Below are 27391 nucleotides of genomic sequence, written 5' to 3'. Positions count from 1 at the left end.
GCCGAATCCAGGAGTCAGGATCTCCATCTGGGTTTCCCACATAGGTGGCAGAGACCCAAGCACCGGGCCATCACCGCTGCCCCCCAAGATGCTTTGGTGGGAAGCTGGATAGGAAACAGAGCAGCCAGGCCTGAAAACCGGGCAAGGAGGCATCCACATGACCATTTAACCTGGTGCACCAGGATTCTCCCTTAAACCCGTTCAATCCTGGCAAACACCCTGGTGGCCACGCCCCAGGAGAGCCACAGTGCGGAAAGTGAAGTTTGTGTAATTGGGTGAGAAGCAGTCTGCTACCTCCCGAATCCAGAGAGGAAAGGGCGGTGCCCTGAGCCTCCCCCGGTCCTCCCTTGGCCGTACTGCAGACACCTGCCTTTTCTTCCTGGTGCTCTGCTGAACAGGAGGTGTCTACTGGGCCTGTGGCAAACTGGAGCGTCTGCTCTGTTGGATGGATAAATAAAGCTTGCTTGAGCTCCAGACACTGGCCTTGGGGAGGGGAGGCTGCTGCAGGGGTCAGGTGGCTGGCCCTTCCATGCTCAGCATGCCCACGGGTTGTGGTTATGGCTGCAGGGCGACAGGAGCCCCTGCAACTCCAGCGGCCCCTGAATACCTGGCCGGAGGGCAGGATGCAGCCGCCCCGCCCTCGCTCCCCTCACTGTCCTCACTGCCTGCTTTGAAAGCCCTCCTGCTAGCCTGTAGTGTGGGAAGAGCAGATTTGAGCCAAAAGAAGTCTGCTGACCCCAAGGATGTGGCTTCTTCAATAAACCTATTTCCTTACGTCAACCCTTGGCTCGAGTATTGGTTTCTGAGCAGCGGGAAGCCCAGGCCAAATTTTGAGCGGTTAACAGCCCCACTGCTAACTCCCACAGCCCGTCTCTCCATATGCGCCTGTTCCAGTGTGACACATACACAAGGGCTCAGACTGTACGTAGCTACTTCTGATGGGCCTGTTTCACTTAGCAGGGCACAGTCAGCATGAAAGTCTTTTCATAGTTTGATAACGCATTCCTTATGACTGAGTCCATTGCATGGCTGAACCACATGGTTTACCCATTCACCTAATCCCCAGAGCCACCTTGGGTGCTTCTCGTGTTGAGTAGTTACGACCTGGCTGCCATGAATGTTTCATTTAGACGTTTATGTGGATCTGAGTTTTTGGCTCACTTGAGCAGACACCTGAGTGTGGCTGCCGAGTTGTGCACTATGACTGTGTAGCTTTGTTCCCAGGAAGCAGTCCTGTTTCTCATCAATGAATAAGTGTTTTCTCTTCCACATTTCTGCCAGCATTTGTCAGTGTTTTGTGTTTTAGTGTATGGTGGTATCTTACTGTTGCTTTAATTTGCACTTCCAGGGCCAGTGTGTGGATCAGTGGATTAAACAGCTGCTTGCAATATGGGAGTACCAGTTCAAATCCCAGGTGCTCTGCTTCTGACCCAACTTCTGCTGATGCACCTGGGAAACAGCAGAGGATGGCCCAAGGACTTGGGCCCCCACCACCCACATGGGAAACCTGGATGGAGCTCCTGGCATCGGCCTGGCTCAGCCACAGCCATCTGGGGAGTGAACCACTCTTTCAGATAAATCTTTTTCTAAAAAGTTAGGAAGTTGGTGTTTTAGGTTTATGTTAGGCTTACGTTCATGAATTCTCCCTGTGATTCTGAGAAGGGTACTTTGCTGTTGAAGTAGTCTATGACTATTGAATCCAGTTGACTGATGCTGTTGAGGTGAACTGTACTGTCACTAACTTTTCCTGCTGTCAGTTACTGAGACATGTTGGTGTCCACTATAATTGTTGGCTTGTCTGTTGTTTTTAAGATTTACTTGAAAGAGTGGTGGGGGTGGGGGTGAGGGGGAGATGAGGAAAGAGAAATCTTCCATTCACTGGTTCACTCCACAAATGGCCGCAACAGCTGGGACAAGGCCAGGCTGAAGCCAGGAGCCTGGAACTCCATCTGGATCTCCCACATGGGTGGCAGGGACCCATACACCATCTTCTGCTACTTTCCCAGGTGCATTAGCAGGGAGCAGAATGGGAAGTGGAGCAGCCGGGACTCATGGGATGCCTGCTTTGCAGGCAGTGGCTCAACCTGCTAAGCCATAATGCTGGCTCTAAGACTTAACACTTTGATATTTTATTATATTTATATAACTATAGTTAAATATAAAAACATATTTAAATATATTTATACTAAAATAGTATAAATTATTAGTTACAACTAATTTAATTAGTTTTTATACTAAAGTTATGTATACTAAAAATTATATAACTAAAAGTATATATATATATGTGTGTGTGTATATATAGATTGATCCTGTACTCACATAGTTGCTACCTTTGATTTTTTAAAGATTTATTTATTTGAAAGGCAGATCTACAGAGAGAGAGAAAGGTCTTCCATCTGCTGGTTTACTCCCCAAATGGCTTTAATGGCCAGAGCTGAGCTGATCTGAAGCCAGGAACAACTTCTGGGTCTCCCACGTGGGTGCAGAGGCCCAAGCACTTGGGCCATCCTCCACTGCTTTCCCAGGCCACACCAGAGCGCTGGATTGGAAGTGGCGCAGCCAGGACTCAAACCAGCACCTATGAACCAGCAGATGGAAGGCCTAACTCTTTCAAATAAATAAATCTTTTTAAAAAACTCACAAAAGTTTGACAACTCTGTTTTTCTGTTTCTGTGGAGGGCCTGGTGATTGGAGCTGCTCACTCTGAGTGTTCTAAATGCATTTCCTTGTGCCATTACTCTTGATTACTATTGCTTTGAATCATATTTTTAAATTGTAGGAGTGTGACTTGCCCTTCTTTGCTCTTTTTCAAGATTGTTCTGGTATTCGGAGTCCCTTGAAATTCTATATGAATTTCAGTGTCAGCTTTTCTGTTTCTACAAGGCGATCACCCAGGATTCTGGTAAGGACTGTCTGCAATCTGTAGGTTGGTTTAGGAAGAATACTACACTTTAATGATTTATTTATGTATTTAGTTAAGGTGTTTTGGAGCCGGGGTTGGGGAGAAACCTCCCATCTCCTGGTTCACTCCCCAAATACCTACAACAGCAAATGCTGGGCCAGGCTGAAGCCAGGCACTAGGCACTCCATCAAGGTCTCCCATGTGGCTGCAGGACCCAAGTGTCACACTGTCCACTGCTTTCCCAGGTGCATTAGCAGGAAGCTGAATCAGAAGCTGAGCACGTTGGATTTGAAACAACACTCCAACATGGGACACCCATGTCGCAAAGCAGTGGCTTACCCCAGGACTGCTTTTTTTTTTTTTTTTTTTTAAAGATTCATTTATTTAAAAGGCAGAGTAGGGGGGAAGGGGGAGAGACAGAGAAGTTTTCCATCCACTGGTTTGCTTCCCAAATGACTTCAACGGCTGGGGCTGGGCCAGGTTGAAGCCAGGAGCCTCTTCTGGGTCTCCCACATGGGTGCAGGGGCCCCAGTACTTGGGCCATCTTCTGCTTCCCTCCCAGGTGCACTAACAGGGAGCTGGATCAGAAGTGGAGCAGCCGGGACTTGAACTGGTACCTGTATGGGATGCTGGTGCTGTGGGTTTTATCCACTATGCCAATAATGTGCATAGATTCTCAGAGTAACAAGGTTTCTCTTATTATTCCTATGTGTTTAGTCTTTGGGTGCTTACTGTAAATGGATGCTGTCTTCCATGCATTTCCACATACTTAATTGCAAGTGTACAGATGTGTTATTGGTTTTTATGTATTAGTTTTGTACTTCTCACCCTGATAAACATGTTTTCATTTTGGTTGCTTCCACAATTTGAAAATTGAAAATTACGACAGTGTTCCTATAGATGTCCTTGTGCAGGTTTTCATGTGCACCTGCATTTTGAGCTCATTTGTGGAAACCCTGCCTTTGGGGGACAAGATAGTGTTTTGCCACTTGTGATAATGCTGAGGCCAATTCAGCCCATGAAAATCCAGTGGATGTGGGCTGTCAACGAGGTTTATATAAAGCCTGTTTGTGTAGTGTGAACCCAGTGGTTTTTCAAGTACTTGCCTCCTGCATACCAGACCTAGTGCTGCTGGGAATAAAACCCAGCAGCTGTCCCCGTCCACTGGAAGCTGCCATTACAGGAGACAGAAAACACATATGAAATACATAAGGTATCAAATGGCAAGGACAGCAGGAAGGAGAGAGATGGTGAAGGGTACAGAGGCTGTGTGTGTATCTCTGGAAATCTGTTATCTTCAGGCCGTTGCCTCTGAAGTTGAGTTGGTGAGTCTGTGTAGGCACACCCATGTGACTTTACGGCTGTCTGGCCTGATCTGACTTGGTAGCACCTCTTTTCCTAGATGGGACGGAAGTGGTGAGAGCAGGTGTCCTTGTAATTTCTGACCTTGGGGAGACAGCATGAGGTCTCCCAGGCACTAGGTGTTCCTAGATGCCTTATAGCAGCTCGTTTATCAGGTGTCTTCATTGTGCATAGTGTTTGACCCTGTTGGATGTTCTTGCTATTAGCATCTTGCCAAGTATATGATTTGCACTAATTTTCTATGATTTGTCCGTGGGCTACCTTTTTATTATGTTGATAGCAGGCACTGAGGGATATAAGGTTTTCATTTTGATGAGGTCAGACCTGAATATCTCCTTTTGTTGATTGAGTTTCTGCATCGCCAAACCCAGTGCTAATAAACTTTTGCACTATATTTTCCTTTTAAAAAATAATTATTCCAGTTAAGTATAATCTTTTTTTATTTTTTAAGATGTTATAAAATTAAAATGCAGAGTGACAGAGATATGGCCACAACAGCGAGGGCTGGGCCAGGCTGAAGCCAGGAGCCAAGAGATCCATTTGGGTTTCCCTCAGGGAAGGCAGGGCCACAAGTACTTGGGCCATCACCTGCTGCCTTCCCATGCACATTAGCAAGGAGCTGGACTGGAAGTGGAGCAGCTAGGACTTGAACCAGTGCCCATAAAGGATGCTGGCATTGCAGTCAGCAGCCTAACCCACTGTCACACCAACCCCTGCCCTGTGTTTTCCTGTAAGAGTTCTTTACGCTTAGCTTTAGCTTTACTTTTACTTTTAGGCCTTTGATAAATTTGGATTTCATAGTTCTGTAAAAAAAAAAATTATTCATGTGACAGGCACAGTGACAGAGAAAGGGACATCTTCCACCCACTGGTTCACTCCCCCAAGTGGCTGCAACAGTCAGGGCTGGGCCAGGAATGCCATCTGGGTCTCTCACATGGGTGGCAGGGACTCAAGTATTTGGCCGTTTTCCACTGCCTTCCCAGGTCCATCAGCAGGAGCGGGATTGGAAGCAGAGTAGCTAACCTGTGGTACCGCAAGACCAGCCCCTGAGTTCACGCTCTTAATAAATTGTTATTTTCATTTTATTTGAAAGGCACAGAGACATAGAAGTTTATTCCTCTAATGGCCTCAATGCCTGGGGCTGGTCGAATCCAAAATCAGGAGCACAGAATTCAGTCTGGGTCTCCCATTACTGCTGCTGCCCAGTGTGGTCAGGGGCAGGGACTTGAACTCTGCAATTCCCAAGCACTGTCTGAATCACTGTGCCAAGTGCTGGTTTTATTTTTATAGATAGTGTAAGCCAGGTAAGGATCCAGCTCTAGACTTCAGCATGTGAGTACTCCATTTTCTCAGCACTTTTCCCACTGAATGGTCCTGCCACCTCGTTCAAAACCTTATCGCATGTGTGAAGGGGTGTCTCTGGGCTCTCTCTTCTTTTCCATTGGTTATGCCAGTTGCAGAGCTTTGATTACTGTCACTCTGAGTAAGTTTTGAAATCAAGAAGAGACTTTCAATTTTGTTCCTTTCCAGGGCGGCTTGAGATTCCATGTGAATTTCCCAATGGGCATTCCAATTTCTGTTGAAAAAGTGAAAAAGAGACAGATGGAGATCGTTGGGATTTTGGTAGAAATTATATTGAATTTGTAGTGCAATACTGACATCATGAGCAAGATGTATTCCCATTTTACTTGTATTTTAATTTGTTTCGGCACATCTTGTAAAATTCTTTTACCTTAATACCAAAGTATTTTATTATTTTCAAGCTATTGCTGTATTTTCTCATTACAAATGAAAGTGACTTTTGCATGTTGAATTTATCCTGCAACTTTGCTGAATTCTTTATTAGTTCAGTTTTTGTTTTTGCCTCTTTTTGATTTTCTGTTTATGTGAGGTCATCTCACCTGCGAACAGAAATGAGTGCATTCAAATTGGAAAGGAAGAAACAAAATTATTTCTTGTCCTTTGCTAATTGCTCTAGCCAGAATTTCCTCTCTTTTTTTAAAATTTATTTGACAGAGTTAGACAGTGAGAGAGAGAGAGAGAGAGACAGAGAGAAAGGTCTTCCTTTTTCCGTTGGTTCACCCAAGTGGCCGCTATGGCTGGCACGTTGTGGCCGGTGCGCTGCACTGATCTGAAGGCAGGAGCCAGGTGCTTCCTCCTGGTCTCCAATGTGGGTGCAGGGCCCAAGGACCTGGGCCATCCTCCACTGCCTTCCCAGGACACAGCAGAGAGTGGGACTGGAAGAGGAGCCTCTGGGACTAGAACCAGCGCCCATATGGGATGCCGGCACTGCAGGCAGAGGTTTAACCAAGTGAGCACTGGCCCCTCTAGCCAGGATTTTTAATACTGTCTTGAATGGAAATGGTAAACGAGGTATCTTGTCTTCCTCTTGAGTTTAGTGGGAAATTGTTTCGTATTTCATCATTGACTGTAATGTTTCTGTGGGATTTTTGAATTCCTAGGTTGTTGTGGATTTGTTTTGTCAAATGCTTTTTCTGCCCAACTGATGATTGTGGTGTATTACAGATTGGCTTTCATAAGTTGAACCAGCCTTGGATTTCAGGAATCAATCTCATTTGGCCATGGTATCTGACTAGAAGGGAGAGTGAGTATCTTCCATCTATTGGTTCACTCCACAAATGGCCATAACAGCTGGGACTGGACAAGCAAAGCCAGGAGCTTTATCTAGGTCTCCCACGTGTGTGGCAGGGGTATAGGTACTTGGTCCATCTTCTGCTTTCCTGGGTGCATTAGCAGGAGCTACACTGGAAGCAGGAATCTGTGCTCTTATGGGATGTTGGTATTGTAGGCAGCAGCTTAACCTGGTGAGCAACATGCTGGCCTCCACTTCCGCATTTTTACAGCACTAAGCTTGAACAACCATGTAATATGCCAGTCTGAGTTTAACTTTAGTTTTGGGGGCAAGCATTTGGTGCAGCAGTGAAGATGTTACCTGGGGCACCTGGAGTCCCAGCTCTGCTCCTGGTTGTAACTTCTTGCGACAGCACATCCGGGGAAGCAGTGGTGGTGGCTGAAGTAGCTGGGTCCCTACCACACACATGGGAGACCTGGATTGAGTTGCCAAGCTCCTGGCTTCAGCCTGGCCCATATTGCAGGCATTTAGAGAGGAAACCAACAGAGAGAAGATCTTACTCTAAATATGAGAAGCTGAACCGTGTTTTCTGATGCCAGCTCAGTTCCCTTTTGCCTCCTGGATGGCCAGCATCCTGATTCTCTTGCTAGTTTTCACTACCCAGTGTTCCTTTATATTTGCCTCCTCTGAACTTTGAATAAATTAATACTAATGGGATTAAAATAGGAATGTGAGTGGCGGTCTCCTTGTCTCAGTACATCTTTCTACTATACATCCCAGTGATTATTGGGTGTAGACTTGTACATGTTTCTGTCAGACTAAAATTACCTGAGACCATCATTTGAAAGAGGTACCATTTTCCTGTTCCATTCTGCTTTGATATTACCCAGTAAAAATGCTCAACTGTTTTGTTAGTGCCATTAAATAGCCATCCTTAGTCTTACATTTATTACTTGATTACACTGGACATGGGGCAAACCACCTGTGAGTTTCTAGCTGTTCTCTGTTGGTGTTGTCACACAGAATGGATTCACACTGTAACTAAAACAGGTGAAATGTTGTCAACCAGGGAAACTCAGTAGAGACTTAGTGCCCAGAGTATTTGGGGAGACTGATCCCCAAGGCACTGCTGGAAAGGAAAGAGGTGAAGCATAAGTCAGTGAGGTACCTGGAGCCTCTCACTCTTACCTCTTAGGGTGGTGGGATCCTTCCTAAAGCCTCATTTCCCCGGCACCAGCAAAGATCAGGCCTGTGAGCAGGCATTTCTAAGAATAAGCAGCTCTGGATAACTAACATTAGCCCTCCTCTGCACATCAGGGGCTGGGACTTGTTAGACATCTGCTCTACCAAGAGAAACTCAGTTTACTGCACACTGGATCCACCAGTGACGGTGTTCCAACTCTGCTGCTGCCTTTCTGAATGTTTCAGTTGTAGAGAAAGTGGGTCAGAAAAGACAGTAAGAGACAACCAAATGATGGAATAAAATCTTAAGAGACCGCAGAATCAGGTAAACATTTTAGGTACCTACCTGCCAATCTCACTCATCCTCCCCTGGGATGTCTTAGGACTCAGTGGCCTTGGAGGATGTGGCTGTGAACTTCACCCAGAGGAGTGGGCTTTGCTGGATCCTTCAGAGATGTGATGCAGGAAACCTTCAGGAACTGGGCTTCTGTAGGTAAGAAGATTTCTGCACTTACTCAGTTGGAGAATGGTATTTATCAGTGCTATTCCACAGTTTGGAAAGTGGAAAGACAATAATAGTTTGATGAATAAATGAGGCATGGTTGTAGTACACCTAGAATCTGGTAATTTTTCTAGTTCTCCATTTTAGGGGGAAAAATGGGAAGACAAGAACACTGCCTATAAAAACAAAAATCTTGGGAGAAATCCTTTGATTCACCCTGAGAAGAGGAAGGCATGCCCCTTGAGGGAATCAACCTGCCATGAACATTTAGAAAGAAGCAAAAAAAAAAAATAATTATTCTTATAAAGTTTCTACCCAAAATTATTCTTTTTTTTTTTTAATAAGGCCTTTATTCTGTTTCAGGTCTCTTAAAGGAAATTTAAAGAGAACACGAATTCCTCCGCCGTCCTGAAACACCTTAAGGCGTCGACACGGAAGGGAACATGGCAGAAACGACCGCCAAAATTATTCTTAAAATAAGACATGCATGCTCAGTGTGAAACTGCATACATATAACTAACTTGATAGCTGTGGGGAGTCATACTGTATGGTAACCACATGTGGCAGAAAGCCTGCACACTCTATGCATTTAATACCATGCGGTTTTTACAGCAGCTATATACTAGAGAGACTGTGGAAGTGAACAGTGTGGAGAAATCTTCAGCCAGATGCCAAGTCCTGATCTGAAAAGAAAAAATGTAAGTGCAGTGTGTGGAGAAAGCCCTTGTTCATTCTTCATCCCTGACTAGGTAGATCATATCTCACTGTAGACATGACAGGTAAACAATGTGGGAAATCTTTCCTTTCCTTGTGACAGAAGTGGCTATGAGGAATGTAGAAAAGCTTCTATTTCTCTCTCTTAAGGTACTTTGCAGTATTTTGTTGAAGCCTTTTGCAACCGTACTCAAAGAGATTTGTGTTCCTTAGTACAGAATATGATTTTTTATTATACATATACACAAAGATATTTCAAAAAGTTTCTGAAAATTTGAAATAAGATGTTCATTTTGGTGCAAAAAAATTGTGAAATCCATGTGTAGTGTTATAATATGCATTTTCCATGAACTTTTGGAAGTGCATCTACAGCACTGTGTGTGGGTTCCACACCACGGGTTCAAGTAATCACAGATTTGAAACTGTCTATACTGAATACAGTTTTTTTTCCATAAACAACACAATATGTCTTCACATGGCATTTACTTTGCATATTATAAGTCATATAGAGATTATTTCAAGTTTATAGAAGCACTGACTGCTTAGATTATATGCAAATACTGCACCATTTTATATAAAGGACTTGAGCATCTGCATATTCTGGTGTCCCTGTGTGTGTGTGTGTGTGTGTGTGTAGGGGCAGTGTCCTGGAACCAGTCCCCTACAGATAGTAAGTGACAACAGTTGTAGACATAGATGTGAATGGTAAAACTGCTCATGAGATCTCAGAAAACTTTTGCACCAAAATATACTTCTCTCTTATTTTCCCATAAATTTTAAGTTCCCTCATATATATATACACACATATATATGTATTACATGGTATAGTTTAATATTTACTACTTATATATAATCAAAACAAATGTAATGACTATTAGAGTCTATTACAACATTATATAAATACAGTGTTATAGACTTGTCAGACTATAGTACAGTGTGTCAGTTCCCCACTTGCCTTGCCCAGTTTTATTCAAACACCAACCACATCTTCCCATGGAAACAGAGACACGTCATCTCCCCTTCCCTTCACACCCACTTGTTCTCTACTCCCATGTGACTCCCTGTGTGGGCCTACAACAGCTTACCCTCTTCTTGTCTGTGAGTCTAAGTACTCTTGCCTTTCCAGTGGCGGGTATTAAGAGGTCCACTGTCCGAGGGTGCTAATTCCTCACTCCAGTTGGGTGAATGGGAGGCTGCTGCAACAGGTGGCAACACAAAGCAGAAATGAATGGATCCATCCTAAGCTGACTGGTTCCCTGATAGAGCCACCTGCGTCAGAACTGCCCATTGCTGAGGGGCTTCCACTGTGGTCTTTATCAGGTGCCGCCATCTCTTCCCATTCTCATCACCGAGACGTGAATGGTTAGGTCATCATACCCTGGTGCCTTTTGTTTGGCAGCCACTTTTCCAAAGCACTCAGTGCTCGAAGCAAAGAAGAACAGAGAACCTTAACCAGCTGGAACTTCTGCTTGATTATCAAGTCAGCCTATATCTCTGTGGTTCTTGCCCCTACTCTCTTCACTCTTGGGGAGTCCCATGCAACTCCAGCGATGGTCTGTTGTGAAGGGGCAGAAAAGAAAGGGACCCCCGCCCTGGAAAGAACTGAGCAAGTCACCCAGCTTGCCTCACAGGAATCACTGTGTAGACAGGAGCAGTGTCCTTGTTTGTGTCCTTCTCTTGCTACCATTGTGTGGCCACCTCTGACCTCCAAGGTGATGAGCATGGCCTGTCAGCTACAAAATGCCTGATGCTAATAACATTATAAAGAGAAAAGGTTTGTTTAACTCACGGTTTTAGAGGTCCAAGTCCAAGTTCAGGTGGTCCCATTGGTTTGGCCTCTCATGAGGGCAGCAGTTGGCAATGGCTTGTACAGAGGAGGATCACATGGCAAGTCTGGAAGCAGAGAGAGTGGCTGGGCCTACTCAGGCTGGTGTAACCATCAGCAGGCAAGCCCTAATGGCCTCGGGACCTCCCACTAGGCCCTCCTCCTCAACACCATGAATGGGATTGTCTCTACCCTTCTAGTATAGGTCATTGGCTCACAACCTGAGTTTAAATGTCTGTAAGTTTGGGGGCAAGCCTCATGGTCCAGGTGCTGGTGAGTAAAGAAATGGGGAAAGAGCATTTGCAATTGGCCCCACAAAGTGTAAGAGAATAAGTCAGTGTCACAGAGGCTGGGCTGTCTTGGCCAACCCCTCCTGGCCTCAGGGCATTGCATTCCCAACACATGCTTCAGTTGTTCATGAGCTGGAGTGAGGGGGGGCTGCCCAGAGACCTCCCCCGTAAGATGGCGGAGCAGGAGGTCTGTGGAGAGAGAGGCAGTAGAGGGATTGATGGGTGGAGGTCTGTGGAGAGAGGCAGTAGACTGATTGATGGGAGGAGGACACATCTCTGAGCAACAGGCCTGGGCTCTGCCTGGCCCCACGCTCGCCACCGCACTCAAGGGCTACTCTTGTTCCCACAGAATGACCTTACTGCCTGTGCACACTTAGCCCAGCAACCACGAGCTGATGCCTGAGAAGCTGAGGTGGTCCCCTTCCACGGGGTAGCTAAGCTTAGCTACACAGTCCACACTGCATGTGATCAGATGAAGAAGCATCTGAACCTGAGTCAGCTCTGACAGGGAGCAAAGCAGGCGGTGGGCTGAGATCCATAAGCACAGCAGGACCCTATCTGCCTCTTCCTCCACAGATGGCTGTGTCCCCAGTGCTGACCGGGGATGCAGAGCAGCCCCCTCCTCACTGGTGCCTTGAAGGATAACTGTGGAATGAGCTGTGAGTACACCCCCTCTCCCCGCGGTCAGCAAGGACTGGCCGAGGCAGCCCAGCCTCTGCCACAGCCCCCAGGGAAACAAGCTGTCCTTCCACACTTTACCGGTGAGCCACCTCACCATAGGCTGTAAAATCAAGGTAGGCCGCTTTCCGGGGTCCCTCAGCAGCACTGCAACCAGGGCACATACAGCTAAGCCTGCGTCCTCCCTAGGCAGCTTCACTGTCTCAGAATCCTCTGCCACTTGCTGCCTCTAAGTACCAAATCCTGTAACTTGTGCGTCTGTCTCAGCGCCCTCAGACATGGTGCTAACCTGTACACAGTGAGCTTGCTGGACATGGGGAAAACACCCGTGGGATTCCTCTGCCTCAGTGACTGTAATTCACCACACCTAACCTGAGCATCCTGTGGGAGGCCCATAGCCATGATGGTACCTATCTTAGGCTCTCTGGAAGAACAAGTATATAAACAGCAACAGGGGACCCAGGCTCCCCCAACCAAGAACAGACTGAAACAAGGATCTACAATTTGACCCAACTGGACGTCCACCATCCACTATTTATTATTTTAGTTTTATTATTTTATTATTAAAACAAGAGGCTCAACAAGCACTGCTTACGTTTAATGCCTCTACAAAATACGTTTTGAATTAACTTCGAGATCAGTTTACTGCATTTAGTGGAAAACCTAGGTTCTTAATAAGAGGCTCAAATAAGGCTTATGAGAGGGTAATACAAAACTCAAGCATGGTTCCCCTCTGATCTTGGGAGAATTACTGTAGTTAAAAACAGGTATAGGGACCATACCATATGGGCCAGTGTTGCCTGCAAGTCCCAGCTGCTCCACTTCCAATCCAGCTCTCTGCTTTAGCCTGAGAAAGTAGCAGAAGATGGCCCAAGTCCTTGGGTCCCTGCACCCCGATGGGAGACCCGGAAGAAGCTCTTGGCTCTTGGCTTCAGATTGGCGCAGTGCTCTCTCTCTGCCTTTCCTTCTCTCTCTGCCTCGCTTTCTCTCTCTGTTTAACTCTGTCAAATAAATAAACCCTTAACAAAACCAGCAACAACAGGTATGCCTTCCATTAGCCATAAATTCTGCCTAAATTTTATATAATCCAGGCACCTTGTGCTACAATGTCCCATAGTGGGCATAGATTCTCTGGCCCAGTGAGCAATAAATGAAATGTTTTCCACTTCCAAATGTTTTTGACAAAGTGAGAACCTCTCAGCCCCAATGGTTATCAGGTATATGTGTAATTCAGATGACTTGATTCCCCTGTTGTGGGCTGTCACAGATTATATCCTTCATGGAATTGGTCTAGTTATTAAGTCTGTGGGCATGGAATGGTTTGTAATATTCTGTTTTCTTTTTGATGACTATGGGAGCAAGTCATGGCCTCTCATTTCTGACATTTGTATCTTTTTTTCTTCATTAGCAGTCTCATTGATATTTTCAAAGAACCAGAATTTATTTCACTGATTTTCTCTGCAGATTACCTAGTTTCAAGTTTTCCTTCCTTCTCAATGTTTTAGGTTTATATTGCTCTTCTTTAGTGTCATAAAGTAGAAGGTTACATTTTATATTTTTCCTTTATTTTTTTGACAGGCAGAGTTAGACAGTGAGAGACAGAGAGAAAGGTCTTCCTTCCGCTGGTTCACTCCCTTAATGGCCGCCATGGCCGGTGCTGTACTGATCTGAAGCCAGGAGCTGGGTGCTTCCTCCCAGTCTCCCATGCAGGTGCAGGAACCCAAGCACTTGGGTCATCCTCCACTGCCTTTCTGGGCCACAGCAGAGAGCTGGACTGGAAGAGGAGCAACTGGGACTAGTACCTGGGGTGCCGGTGCCACAGGTGGAGGATTAGCCAAGTGAGCCATGGCACCAGCCTATTTTTCCTTTCTAATGTATGCATTTAATGCTATAAATCTGTTTCTAAACAATGCTTTCATTGTATCCCAGAAATTTCAGTAAGATTCATTTTTCAGTTTTTAAAACTGTTAAATTTGAGAAGACCAATTTTATGTTTGTCCTGCAACATGACAATATGAGTTTAGTTTAGTTGTGAATTCTTTCTAAACTGGTTTTGCAGGAACTTCAAAACTTCATGGGGAAAGGAATTAAAAGACAGGCTTATTTTGGTACCAAAAATATTTGAAATTCATGCATTTTTTTCATAACACATTTCTTATGATCTCTTGTAGAAGACCTTTTGTATGCATCGATTTCAGGTGTTTTTGGCATCAAAATAAACTTTAATAAATATCTTCCTAAATAAAAACTGAGTTCAGCCCTAACCCACATTTCAAAGAGTGCAAAATTCTGAAAACAAACAGATGGCAAAAGCAGCATGAAAGCTATTTTGTTCTGGCAATTTGGGGAGTGAACCAGCAGATGGAGGATTCTCTCTTTAACTTTGCCTTTCAAATCTTTCAGAAGAATAATCAAGCAAGAGGAGAGTTTAATGTTCTCCAAGCATATTGAAAGTACTGTTTTTTTTTAATAATTATTTTAAAGTATAAAAGGGGTCTTTAAAAAGTTCATAGAAATGCATATTCTCTCCAGTGGCGTGGCTCAATAGGTTAATCCTCCGCCTGCGGCGCCAGCACCCCAGGTTCTAGTTCTGGTTGGGGCACCGGATTCTGTCCCAGTTGCTCCTCTTCCAGTCCAGTTCTCTGCTGTGGCCCAGGAAGGCAGTGGAGGATGACCCAAGTCCTTGGGCCCTGCACCCACATGGGAGACCAGGAGAAACACCTGGCTCCTGCCTTCTGATCAGCACGGTGATGATATGGAAATGATATGTGGATCACCAAGACAAAGGCTGAGGGGACAGCCAGTCCTCTTACAAAAAGGTGTTAAAATGTTTCAGCATGAGGCCTCCTCTCCCTCTGAAGTTAGAACACGCAAAACGACACTACAGCTCAACACTACACTTTGATTGTTCTTTGGACATTTGCCCTCTAAATTATCCATAACTGTTTCTGGTGTTCCCTCTGGGAAATCAGAGAGAACTTGCATAGATACTACTTTCCTCAGAGGAAAAAAACCCCAAACAGGCTAGCACTGTGGAGACAGATATAACACTTTCTCAAACTAGGAGGAACTCTATGGTTTAAAGGAGTTCGCTCAGTCTATATAAAAAATTGATACAAGGCAAAACTTAACAGAATTTTAAATCTTTTCAAGTGATATTAAGCAAAACACCAGCACCACAACCACGTGTAGCCTGCCAACCAGAGAAGCTTCATCTCCAGATACTCATCTCTTAACTCATGATCACAAATTACACGCTCTTAAACTTAACCATGGCAAAAAAGATGAACCACACCTATTCCTTTATCTTTATGAGGAACTGTTATTGTTAATCCCAGAAATGAGACTTTTAAGTACTGTTCCAAAAACTACACACACACCCAAGCAGTTCCTGAACAGTGTCTAAGATGTAAATGTTGAAAATATAAATGACATCCTCACTGAGGCTTCACAGACAAATCCCTAGCTTCTCAACTATTTCACATCCTCCACTCCATTCCTCTGCCTTCTAAAGAACTATTATGATGACCAGTGATAGAATTATGCTGACCACCTCACAACATTCAGTACAGCTGAAGGCTGGATTGTATTTTGAACAGTAATAGAAACACTTTATCACGGGCCAGGGTTAAAGGCTGCTTATGACACTAGCATCCCATATCACAGTGCCAGTAAAGTCCCAGCTGCTCCACTTGTAATCCAGCCCTATTAACACAACTAGGAAAGCAGTGGAGGATAGCCCAAGTGCTTCAGCCCCTGCCATCACTTGGGAGACCAGAATGCAGTCCTTGGCACTTGGCTTCAGCTGACCCAGCTCTGGTTGCTGCTGCCATTTGGAGAGTGAACTAGTATGAAAGATCTGTCTTCCTGTCACTCTGCTTTTCAAATAAATAAATCTTCAAAACAAAAAAGTGGACCAGCATTGTGGCACAGCAGGCTAAGCCACAACATATGACACCAGCATCCCATTTGACTGCCAGTTTGAGTCCCAACTACATTTCTGATCCAGCTCCCTGCTAATGCACCTGGGAAAGCAGAAGACGATCCAGGTACTTGAAACCCTGTAACCCACATGGGAGACCTGGAAGAAGCTCCTGGCATTGGCCTGGCCCAGCCCCAGCCATTATGGCCATTGGGGAATGAGCCAGTAGATGGAAGATCTGTCTGTGTCTGTCTCTCCCTAACTCTACCTTTAAAATAAAATAAATGAATCTTCTGGAGGAAAAAAACATACCTATCATAAGAATCCTGTAAGTTCTTTTTAAAGAACTCTTACTAAGAATCCTATTTATATTTTGTGCTCTTATTAGAATTCATTAGATCCCCTCACCTTGTTTTTATTTCAAAGGCAGAGAATGAGACTTTCCATCCCCTGGTTCATTCCCCAAATGTGTTGCAACAGCCAGGGTTGGGCCAGGCTAAAGCCAGGAACTCCATCTGTATCTCCCACGTGGTGGCAGGGACCCAAGAACTTGAGCTATCATCTGCCTCCCAGGTACACTAGCAGAGGCGAGACTCGGTCCCAGACATTCTAAAATGGGATACTCAGGCACCCCAAATGTCAGTTTAACCTGCTGCACCACAACGCCCACCCCACAGCTCTCCTTCTTTCAGGATGGACAACATCCTGGTGGACTTTGGGAAAGGGACACTGACAAAACCAAAACTTAGTTTCTGGCATTACAAATGAGTGAGAAAGTTTCATGACCAACTCCAACCATGTAAGAAATAAAATTCGCCTGACAAAAAGCTTACCCGAGTTTAAATGCCCATAATATTGACTCAGAGTGTATAATGAACAACTTGACAGAATTATGAAGTTGGTTTAGAAAGCTTGTACTTGCAATGGATTATCTTAATATTTTCAGAAAATAAGTGGTATTTGTTAATGTAAAAGTTACTTAACATTCTAATATTTCTAAGAAATACCTAAGGCAACTTTTATATGAAAAAATTACTTTTAAAAACATACCAAGGGGTTATGTTTAGGTATAAGTAACTGGAAACCACCACAATCTAAGGAAGGTGCTTACTGTCATGAGAGAGGCCAGATCAGAAGAGTCACTACGCAGTGTAGCAGAACAAGGTCCCATAGTCCCTGTGACGGCACCATCTTAGTGATCATGGTGGAAACAGGACAGTAGCAGTGTTAGCAGAACAAAGTGTTTGCTATAAAGATTAGACCTTAGACAAGTATAACCTAGAAGAAAGGGATAAGAGCATGAGAGACTACTTCCAATCATGAAGGTTTGGGTTGCCAGAATGACACACAAGATGTGGAAAATTGTGGTGGGTCTTTAATATGGCACTGCTTGAGACACCTGTGGGAATCTAAACCCCTGAAAAATCAGAGGTCACCAGTTACGGTGCTTTGAGGAAGTCTTTGACTGGCAGGACAGTCAAGAAAATGAACTGGAAGCCCCCAGGCATCTGTCTTCCTCAATGGTGACTGAACACCTTCTTCACTTGTGCCTTCCAAATCTCCAACAAGTTAAGCTGCTGATGAATCTAATACAAAACCACAAGAAGTGACTTGGGAACATACAGTTCCTGTCATTATCCACACTGACCTGACAGTCCAAGGGAGCCATCTCCACTGCAGTTACACTTGACATTGTCTTATCACTGGTCTGACTTCTTGTTGCAGTTTGTTATCCAGTCTCCAGTTAGAAGGAACAAAGTAAAAGATGAAAATAATGAGAATAAAAGTAACGTGAAACTACCTGATGGACGGATGACAAATTTTTATTAGCAAAGAAAATAGAATAAGGCTCTTGGGGGGTTAAAAACATTTTTCTCCTAGGGAAGGTAGAATACATCATGTGATGGGTAAGGGAGATAAAGTACCTGCCACACCAGAACAGTAGGATACCTCAATACCAAAGTGACACTTCAGTGACCTTTTACAGAACAGTTATACATTACATAAAAATTAAACACACATGCATATTAGAAGTGCACTTCAATTCACCCCTGGATGGAACAGACTCCAAAATGGAAAGAGAAAAATTAACTGCTATAACTCAAAATGCTCAGGTACGCTACCATTCCTATGTACTCTGGCTTCAGGAACATCTACAGAATTCCCACCTCAGTGTTCACTTACCCATTTTCAGAATGCAATACTGATAAAGCTAATACTTCTGTTATTTTGTCCACATTGATTTTCTGCAGCATTGTACATAATTATGTCAGGTCTTCCCACATTACTTTCAGTTACTAGATTTTTCAGTGGAAACTTCCCTATGATGTTGAAAGCACTGGTTAAAACTGAAAGCTTTTCAGTATTTCCCACACTTACAAGCTTTCTACCAGTGCATTCTGACTACACACTTTTGTTAAGGGTGTCAGTAAGCTGAAGACACTCACATCTTACTTACATTTGAGAGGTTTTGTGCCACGATGTTCTTGCACTGCTTCAGAAATGACTCCCGATGACTGGAGGCTTTTCCATGTCCTTTACATTCACGGGGTTTCTCTGCAGTCTGTGTTCTCCTGTGTCCCCGAAAAGTCATGCAGCAAATGGAGGATTTCCCACACTGTTTATGTTCATAGGGTTTCTATTCTGTGAGTGTTTTTATGAATTTGAAATGATCTGGGAGAGTTAAATGTTTTTCCACACTCCACACACGTATGAGGCCCACCTCCAACGTGCAGTACCACATGTTTTCTAAAACCTGCAAGAGAAATGAAGGCTTTCCTGCACTGTTCACATTTATATGGTTTCTCTCCAGTGTGAATGCTCATGTGTCCTTGAAAGGTAGTGTGATAAATAAAGCCTTTCCCGCACTCCTTACACTCATAGGGTCTCTCTCCAGTGTGAGTTCTCACATGTACTTGAAAGGAACCAGGCCAACTGAAGGCTTTGCCACACAGGTTACACTGGTATGGTTTCTCTCTAGTGTGAGTCCTTTCATGTATCCGAAATGAACTGGGACAATTGAAGGCTTTCCCACACACCTCGCATTTATATGGTCCGTCCCCAGTGTGTATGATCATGTGTCTTCGAAAGCTGGAGAAGTAAATGAAGGCCTTCCCGCACTCTTTACATGTGTACGGTTTCTCTCCAGTGTGCGTCCTTTCGTGTATTTGCAGGCCTGTCAGAGTACTGAATGTCTTCCCGCATTCTTTGCATTCATAGGGTTTTTCACCTGTGTGGGTCCTCTCACGTCTGAGAACAGACTGGCGGTAAGGGAAAGTCTTCCCACATTCCTTACATTTATAGTGTTTTTCTCTGTGATTCTGTTCATGTTTTCTAAAAGACTGGAGGTAACTAAAGGCTTTCCCACACTCCTGACATTTATATGGCTTCTCTCCATCATCCTGCCAGCCACAAGGTTTGTGTCCAGGGTGAGATCTGATGTGTTTATTAAGAGATGAATGACAAGTGAAGACTTTTCCACATATATTACATTCACATGGCTTTACTCCTAGAGGAGTTTTCTTGTGCAGATTTAAACTTGAACTCTGGATGAAATTTTCTCCACACTGACTACCATCTTTACTTTCACAGAATCTATCTACGATACAACGTCTGTAAAAAACGAGAAGCACAATATTAATGATGTGTTTAATGATGATTTTGTATTTATTAAAAGATATTAGAATCACATTTTTCTCATTTTCAGGAAAAGTAAAAGTTTCTGCTCTGTCTGAATTTGTAGACAAATAGGCTGAAGATTCTTAAAGAGGACTTAACCATAGCTAATATCAAAGCCTGTGATACTCATAAAGGAAGTTTCCTAATACTGTTAACAAGTGAACTGTTTTTCAAACACTGAACATCTATGTTGTCTTTTTTTTTTTAAAGGCTATTTTTTAAGGTTATTTGAAAGGCAGAGTGACAGAGAGGGAGAAACAGATCTTCCATCTGCTGGTTCACTCCCCAAATGGCTGCAATAGCCAGGGCTGTGCCAAACTGAAGCCAGGAGCCCCCAACTCCATCTAGACCTCCTACATGGGTGGCAGGGGACAAAGTACCTGGGCTATCCTCTGTTGCTTTCCCAAGCAGGGAGCTGGACTGGATGCAGAGCAGCCAGGACTTGAACTGCTACTCTAGTATGAGATGTTGACATCACAAACCGTGGGCTAGTCTGGGTACCATAAGCCCAGCCTCACATCTATGTCATTGATTCAGCTCCCTGTGAATGCTCCTAGGAAGGCAGAGGAAGATGGCCCAAGCACTTGGACCCCTGCACCCATGCAGGAGACGTGGATGAAGTCCCTTGCTCCTGGCTTCAGCCTGGTCCAGACTGTGGCTGTTGCGGCCATCTGAGGAGTAAACCGGTGAATGGAAATATTCTCTCTCTCCCTCTTTGTTGCTATGCTGTTCAAATAAATAAAGCTTTAAAAAAAACCATTTTGGGTGAAAATCTTTCTAATGAATTAATCTAAAGCTGGGCTTATTTCTTTTCTTTGCTTGTTTATAAAACTCCATGACATACTAAGTTTCCTTCATGGTACACTGCATTCTCTTGTTATGCGCTCACCTCAGATTTTTCCCTTGGTGTTTGGATTGGTCTTCAGTGTTATTATCTTCAGGGTTTTTCCCTAAAATGCATACCCAGAAAAATCATTATAAATCATGAGAAATTACAGAAAAAAAATTAGATCCATGATGAGCTGCCATCACATCTGGTTATTTTTCAAAGCATTCTCTTTCCACATGCCAAAGCTGGGAGCATTGTCAACATGGCTCATTCCCTAAGTGAAGGAATGTTGTTGTCATTACCTACTAAGTCGAGGTTCCCAAAGGTTTCCAGCATCACATCTCTGTAGAGCGTTTTCTGCAGAGGATCCAGCAAAGCCCACTCCTCTGGGGTGAAGGACACAGCCACATCTTCCAAGGTCACTGAGTCCTAGAACATCCCACAGGTGTGCACAGGAGAATGAATGGGTGAGACGGACAGCACTGGGGATCTATATCCAGTTCACAAGATGTTCACATGACTGTGGTCCCAAAACACTGACTGGATGACTTGTCATCATGGCTTATATGTTTCATAGTATTATGAAGACATAGAAGTTATTTCCATATTTTTTCCTGTGATTTCTTATCTTACTGCTAATGACAGCATACAGAGCACCCTGAAGAAACGGCATACAAATGAAGTACTTCCCTTTCAAGGCCACCAATTTCTTTGAGAGGAAAAAACTCTTCTGTCTCTTTCCAAATTACCCATCCTATCACTCAGCAGTCTATAAAGCACAAGGTCAAATCTGGACGAGTTTTTAATGAATGAAAGCAATGAAGGACTGGAAGCGTTTCTTCCATTTACATCCCAAAAACATGCAGAATATGGAATTTATTATTTTAGAAGACTGAGCTGGCTGTATTTAAAAGACTGATCTGGTCAGATCTAGCTGGCTAAATGAAAGCATTCTTAGGGCCAGTGTTGTGGCCTGCATGTTAAGCCACTGCCAAATGCCAGCATCCCATATCAGCATGCTGCTTTGAGTCCTGGCTACTTCTGCATATGATCCAGCTTCCTGCTAATAGTGTGCCAGGGAAGGCAGTGTAAAACGGCCCAAGTATTTGGGTCCCTGCCTCCCACATGGAAGACCAACTCCCTGGCTCCTGGCTTTGGCCTGGTCCAGACCTCACTGTTGTGATCATTTGTAGAGTGAGCCAGTGGACAAAGATATCTCTCTCCCTCTGTTGCTTTGCCTTTCAAATAAATCTTTAAACAATTCTTTGGGAGGTGTATTAACTTGACTTGTGTGTCAGACTTATCAGACTCAGTGTTTATCCTTCTCTGTCAGTGCTCAGAATTGGAAGTTAGAGCTCAGGCATTAGAACTCCATAAAGTCCCTGTAGATATTAGCCTTAGAGCCATTTTGCCCACACATATGCACATGAAGGAAACACAGTAAAACAGCAATAGAGCTCTTCCTTGAAGAATCATGAGTGTATCCTGGGCCTCAGTGATCTTGAACTGACGAGGAGCTGAATTTGCCAAGGAGTTCATTCAAGTCAACAAATTTGATGGTGAATTTGCCCTTGATTATAAAATACACAAGATTCAGCAATGCTCGTCTCCAAAGGAACATAAAATCCTTCTGGGGCTGCTGTTGTAGCACAGTGAGTAAAGCCACCACCTGCATCCTGTATCAACGCTGGTTCAAGTCCCAGCTGCTCCACTTCAATCTAGCTCCTTGCTAATGGCCTGGGAAAAGCAGCAGAGATGACCCAAGTCCTTGGGCTCCTGCCATCCACGAGGGAGACCTGGATGAAGCTCTTGTCTCAGGGCTTCAGCCTGGCTCAGTCCTGGCTGTTGGAGCCACTTGGGGAGTGAACCAGTGGATGCAAGACCTCTCTGTATCTTCTTCTCTGTAACTTTCACTTTCAAATAATTCTCAAAATCCTTCCTGCAGTCTGAGGCAGTGATTCCTGACAAGCCACTCAAGAGGCTGCTGTCCCAACTTCTCATGTCCAAGCTCCCATATGGTACACAGGAGCATGAGAGCCCAATCAGAGCACAGGAATCCCTCAGTGTCATACTTCTAAACTGATCTGAAGATCATTACCCTTTGATAACCATGGGCAAGGGACAGAGAAGAGGCTCCCCCGGGCTATCCTGATGTCTGAATTTACCCAGCTGGTAAGCAGAGAAGAAATACCTCTTGTTGATGGGTCTGGCGAATAAAGTGAGCTGCCTGAGTCACAGCTAACTCCTCTCTGTACAGTGCATCTATAGCTCTTTTCTTAGCCAAGTCTTTTTTTTTTTTTTTTTTACATGCAGAGTGGACAGTGAGAGAGAGAGACAGAGAGAAAGGTCTTCCTTTGCCATTGGTTCACCCTCCAATGGCCACCGCAGCCGGCACGCTGCAGCCAGCGCACCACGCTGATCCGAAGGCAGGAGCCAGGTGCTTCTCTTGGTCTCCCATGGGGTGCAGGGCCCAAGCACTTGTGCCATCCTCCACTGCACTCCCTGGCCACAGCAGAGAGCTGGCCTGGAAGAGGGGCAACCGGGACAGAATCCGGCGCCCCGACCAGGACTAGAACCCGGTGTGCCGGCGCCACTAGGCAGAGGATTAGCCTATTGAGCCACGGCGCTGGCCCTTAGCAAGTTTTAACAGACCTGTGTACAAGAGAAGAGTGAACATTCACACTCCAGACTGCTCAGCCTAAGAAATGACTGCTTACAAAGCTTGCCCTTTGCTGGTACCCACAAACTAGATTTGAGGAAGAAACCCAACAGCCAACTGGTAAAGAGGGCTCAGTGTGCCTAAACAGTTGACATAAACGAGGTGGTACTTGCTTAACTCCTGGTCTCCCTAGAGAATTTGCAATTTTAATCACATGATCAGCAGAAGGAACCTCCCCATCAACCCCCAGAGCACACTCAGGGCGTGAGCTTCCCTGATAGTTCAAGTATGTTGTTACAGCTTGTTGCCTGGGAACACTGAATCCAGCCTTTGTGATGACACCGGGAATGTTCTGGGACATGCACTTTGTTTTCTCCTGTTTCAAATTTGCTTATGTACTAATGGATGTTTGGTAATCCTAATAGAAAAATTTGAAATGTTTTACTGAGTAATTTCAAAACACAAAATAATGAAACAGATCACTCATGTTTTTAGAAATCAATGTGGGCTGGCGGGGGGCGGGGGGTTGATGGCACTGTGGTGTAGTGGGTTAAAGCCTCAGCCTGCAGTGCTGGCATCCATATGGGTGCTGGTTCGAGTTCCAGCTGTTCCACTTCTGATCTGCACCTGGGAAAGCAGCAGAGGATGGCCCAAGTCCTTGAGCCCCTGCACCCACATAGGAGATCCGAAGAAGCTCCTGGCTCTGAATCAGCTCAGCTTTGGCTGTAGCGGCCATTTGGGGAGTGAACCAGTATGGAAGACTTCTTTCTCTTTCTGTAACTCTTTCAAATAAATAAAATAAATCTTCAAAAAAAGAAAAGAAATCAATGTGGGTCTGACATCTTAAGAGTAGCAGGTAAAGCTGCTGTCTGCAGTGCCAGTATCCCATATGGGTGCTGGTTCCAGTCCTGGCTGCATCACTTCTGATCCAGCTCTCTGTAATGTGCAAAGCAGCAGATGGTGGCCCAAGTCCTTGGGCCTCTGCACCCGCATGGAAGACCCAGAAGAAGCTCTTGGCTCCTGTTTTTCGATCAGCTCAGCTCTGGCCATTGTGGCCATTTGGGGAGTGAACCAGCAGATGAAATACCTGTCTCTCTCTGCCTCTCTGTAACTCTGCTTTTTAAGTAAATAAACAAATTTAAAAACAGAAATCTAGGACTGGTGCTGTGGTGCAGCAGGTTAAAGCCCTGGTCTGAAGTGCCAGCATCCCATATGGGTGCCGGTTCTAGTCTTGGCTGCTCCACTTCCAATCCGGCTCTCTGCTATGGCCTGGGAGAGCAGTGGAGAATGGCCCAGGTCCTTGGGCCCCTGCACCCACATGGAAACCCAGAAGAAGCTCCTGGCTTCAGATTGGCACAGCTCCGGCTGTTGCGGCCATCTGGGGAGTGAACCAGCAGATGGAAGACCTCTCTCTCTACCTCACTCTAACTCTTTCAAATAAATAAAATAAATCTTTAAAAATGAATAAATAAAAACAAAGAAATCCATGTTATCAGGGCCAGCACCATGGTGTAGCGGGTAAATAATTTCTTCTATCAGAAACCTATGGGTCAGTGGTTAAGTCACTGTTTGGGACACCCACATCACATATCAGACTGCCTGATTCAAGTCCTGGTTCCTCTGCTTCCAACGAGGCTTCCTGCTGGTGTATACCTTGGGAGGCCGCAGATGAGGGGTCAAGCACTTGAGTCTCCCCTGCCACTCATGTAGGAAGCTCACTTGAGTACTGGGCTGGCTTCAGCCTGGCACAGTCCTGGCTGTTGGGGGTGTGAACCTGTGAAAGAAGATCCTCTCTGCTTTTCAGATAAAAATTAAAAAGTTTTCTTAAAAAGAAACTTAGAGCAATCATGGGTAACTACAGGGACCGAATGAGGAGGCTGCTGCAGCCTCCATCCAGTGAGGGAGCCTGAGAGTGCTAACAGGAATTCCTGGTGCAGGGCAGAGTAACACAGCCTGGTGCCCTCTTTTTAGGGCACCCATTCAAGGAGGATCAGCTTACAGGACAAGGCATACATGCACTTGTAAACAAGTGCTCTTTCACTTCTAGAAGATACGAGTGCCGAGAGGATCAGACACAGTGTCGGCTCAGGAATTCACAAGCACCGTTCAGGCCCACACCGTGCAGTGGCGATGGCTCATCTGCTGGTGGTGAGCTCTTCCCTTCAGTATCTGTGTGTCCTGGATGTCAAACTGACGTCACCAAGGAGGAAGTCACTAGTGGCATGTCACGCTTGTGCTCCTGGAGAAAGGAGGATGCAGCTCTGGTCTCACCTGCAAAGACTGTGCGACCACAGGTTGTTACCTGGATTTGACCAAAGGTGAACCAAATCTCCTCAACTGGGAAGCCAACTGCCGCTAAGAAGCTGATGAAACAGGCACGGAACAGAAGAGACTCAGCCACATCCCTTCCAACAATATGTACTGGCTGCATGGAGTAATTAACATAATGTATGAAAGAGATGGCTTAGTAGGTACAACCACCCTGTGAGACTGCAGCAAACCCCTGTAAGGCACCATTCATCCCTAACAGATTTGAGAACAAGCCAACCTGTGCTGTTAAAGGAGAAAGCACCAACTAGGTTTTTGAATAATACTCTTCAATCCTTCAAGGCTCTGCTCAGTTTACACTGGGACAGTAACTAATTTAGCTGGAGAGTAAGGTGTGAGAGGGTTCCCATTTTGTCAAGCCACCTTGTAAGTGCGAAATACTTGATTTAACTAAGACTCATTGGCACAGGGCTTCCTACTCACTATGAGATACTGTAGGATAACATGTACCATGACCTTGGGGAATTTACAATTCAGGCCATGAAAAGAGTTCTGTTGGTTAAGGTCAGACAAATCCAATTTGTGTTCTATTTTATATTCAGTAACTTTCCTAAGATTATCAAGAGTACCTTACTGAATTTAGCAGTAACCCAAGTGTAGCTAATTTGAGTCGCAGTATTAATCCCATGAAGGTTTGCCAGGTGAGGGCATTATCACATCATAGAGACCAAAAGCCAAGCAGTGCCCTTCATTTTGTATTTTTTTCCTTCTTCCTCGCTCCTTTTTGTTATTGTTGCTGGAAATATTCTGCTGGGGGGGGGAGACTTTCATCCTCCCTAATCAGACAATTATACAAATTTTCCTCTAGAAAGTCTCAATCCAGTGTCAAAGTTAGGAGACTTGGTGGCAATGGCTTCTTTTTAAGAGCCCTTAGCTGGGGCTTGTGCTGTAGTGCAGCAGGTTAAGCTACCACCTGAAGCACCACAACCCACATGGGCACCAATTCAAGTCCGGGCTGCTTCACTTTCAATCCAGCTCCCTGCTAATGTGCCTGGGAATGCAGCAGAAGATGGCCCAAGTTCCTGGGCCCCTGCTCCCACGTGGAAGACCTGGAAAAAGCTCCTGGCTCAGGCCTGGCCAGCCCTGGCCAGCCCTGGCCCAGCCCTGGGTCACTGTGGCCAATTGGAGAGTGAACCAGCAGATGTAAGATTTCTCTGTCTCTCCTCTCTAACTCTCTCAAATAAATATAAAATTCAATACTTCTATTAAAAAAAAAGAACCCCCAGCTATGTCAGGTTTAATCTGACTCACTTGTACTACTGGGGTGGCATGTGTGCCGCCCCCTCTAAACCTCAGAGAAATGATACTGAAGCACCAACAGCAGAGGTACTTAAAGGTCCCAGGAGGCCTTTGCCTTTAGACGTGTTCTTTCAGCCCACCATCTTTTTTTTTTTTGACAGGCAGAGTGGACAGTGAGAGAGAGAGAGACAGAGAGAGAGGTCTTCCTTGGCCGTTGGTTCACCCTCCAATGGCCACTGCGGCTGGCGCACTGCGCTGATCCGATGGCAGGAACCAGGTACTTATCCTGGTCTCCCATGGGGTGCAGGGCCCAAGCACTTGGGCCATCCTCCACTGCACTCCCTGGCCACAGCAGAGAGCTGGCCTGGAAGAGGGGCAACCGGGACAGAATCCGGCGCCCCGGCCAGGACTAGACTCCGGTGTGCTGGCGCCGCAAGGCGGAGGATTAACCTAGTGAGCCGCGGCGCCTGCCCCACCATCTAATCTTTAAAAAGATTATTTATTTTCTTTATTATTTATTTTGTGAAAGAGAGTGAGCAAGCACCTTCCATCCACTGGTTCAACCCCCACTCCCATGGCCACAATGCTAGGAGCTTTATAATACTTAGTCTTTATTTAATTTCAACTCTTCTATATGGAAATCATTTTAAGATATAATCCTCGGCCAGCGCCGCGGCTCACCAGGCTA

At 45.1% G+C, this 27391-nt stretch overlaps 1 protein-coding gene across 1 annotated transcript in view; it reads right to left on the bottom strand.

Annotated features, from left to right (window-relative positions):
- Window positions 1-4686: 4686 nt before the first annotated feature.
- LOC100350451 (zinc finger protein 208) overlaps window positions 4687-27391 on the bottom strand; it is a 96178-nt gene continuing 73473 nt past the window's right edge. The window contains 8 exon segments of the mRNA XM_070059330.1: window positions 4687-5840; window positions 8386-8526; window positions 11045-11148; window positions 17619-17696; window positions 18429-18612; window positions 18614-19582; window positions 20538-20598; window positions 20780-20906. Of these exon segments, the coding sequence (XP_069915431.1) occupies window positions 11095-11148; window positions 17619-17696; window positions 18429-18612; window positions 18614-19582; window positions 20538-20598; window positions 20780-20906 (1473 nt within the window). The 3' untranslated portion in view covers window positions 4687-5840; window positions 8386-8526; window positions 11045-11094.

The sequence above is a fragment of the Oryctolagus cuniculus genome, chromosome 16 (genome assembly GCF_964237555.1).
Source record: "Oryctolagus cuniculus chromosome 16, mOryCun1.1, whole genome shotgun sequence".
Taxonomy (NCBI): domain Eukaryota; kingdom Metazoa; phylum Chordata; class Mammalia; order Lagomorpha; family Leporidae; genus Oryctolagus; species Oryctolagus cuniculus.
The sequence above is the reverse complement of the archived record's forward strand: the minus strand, read 5'-3'. Positions and strand labels throughout refer to the sequence as shown.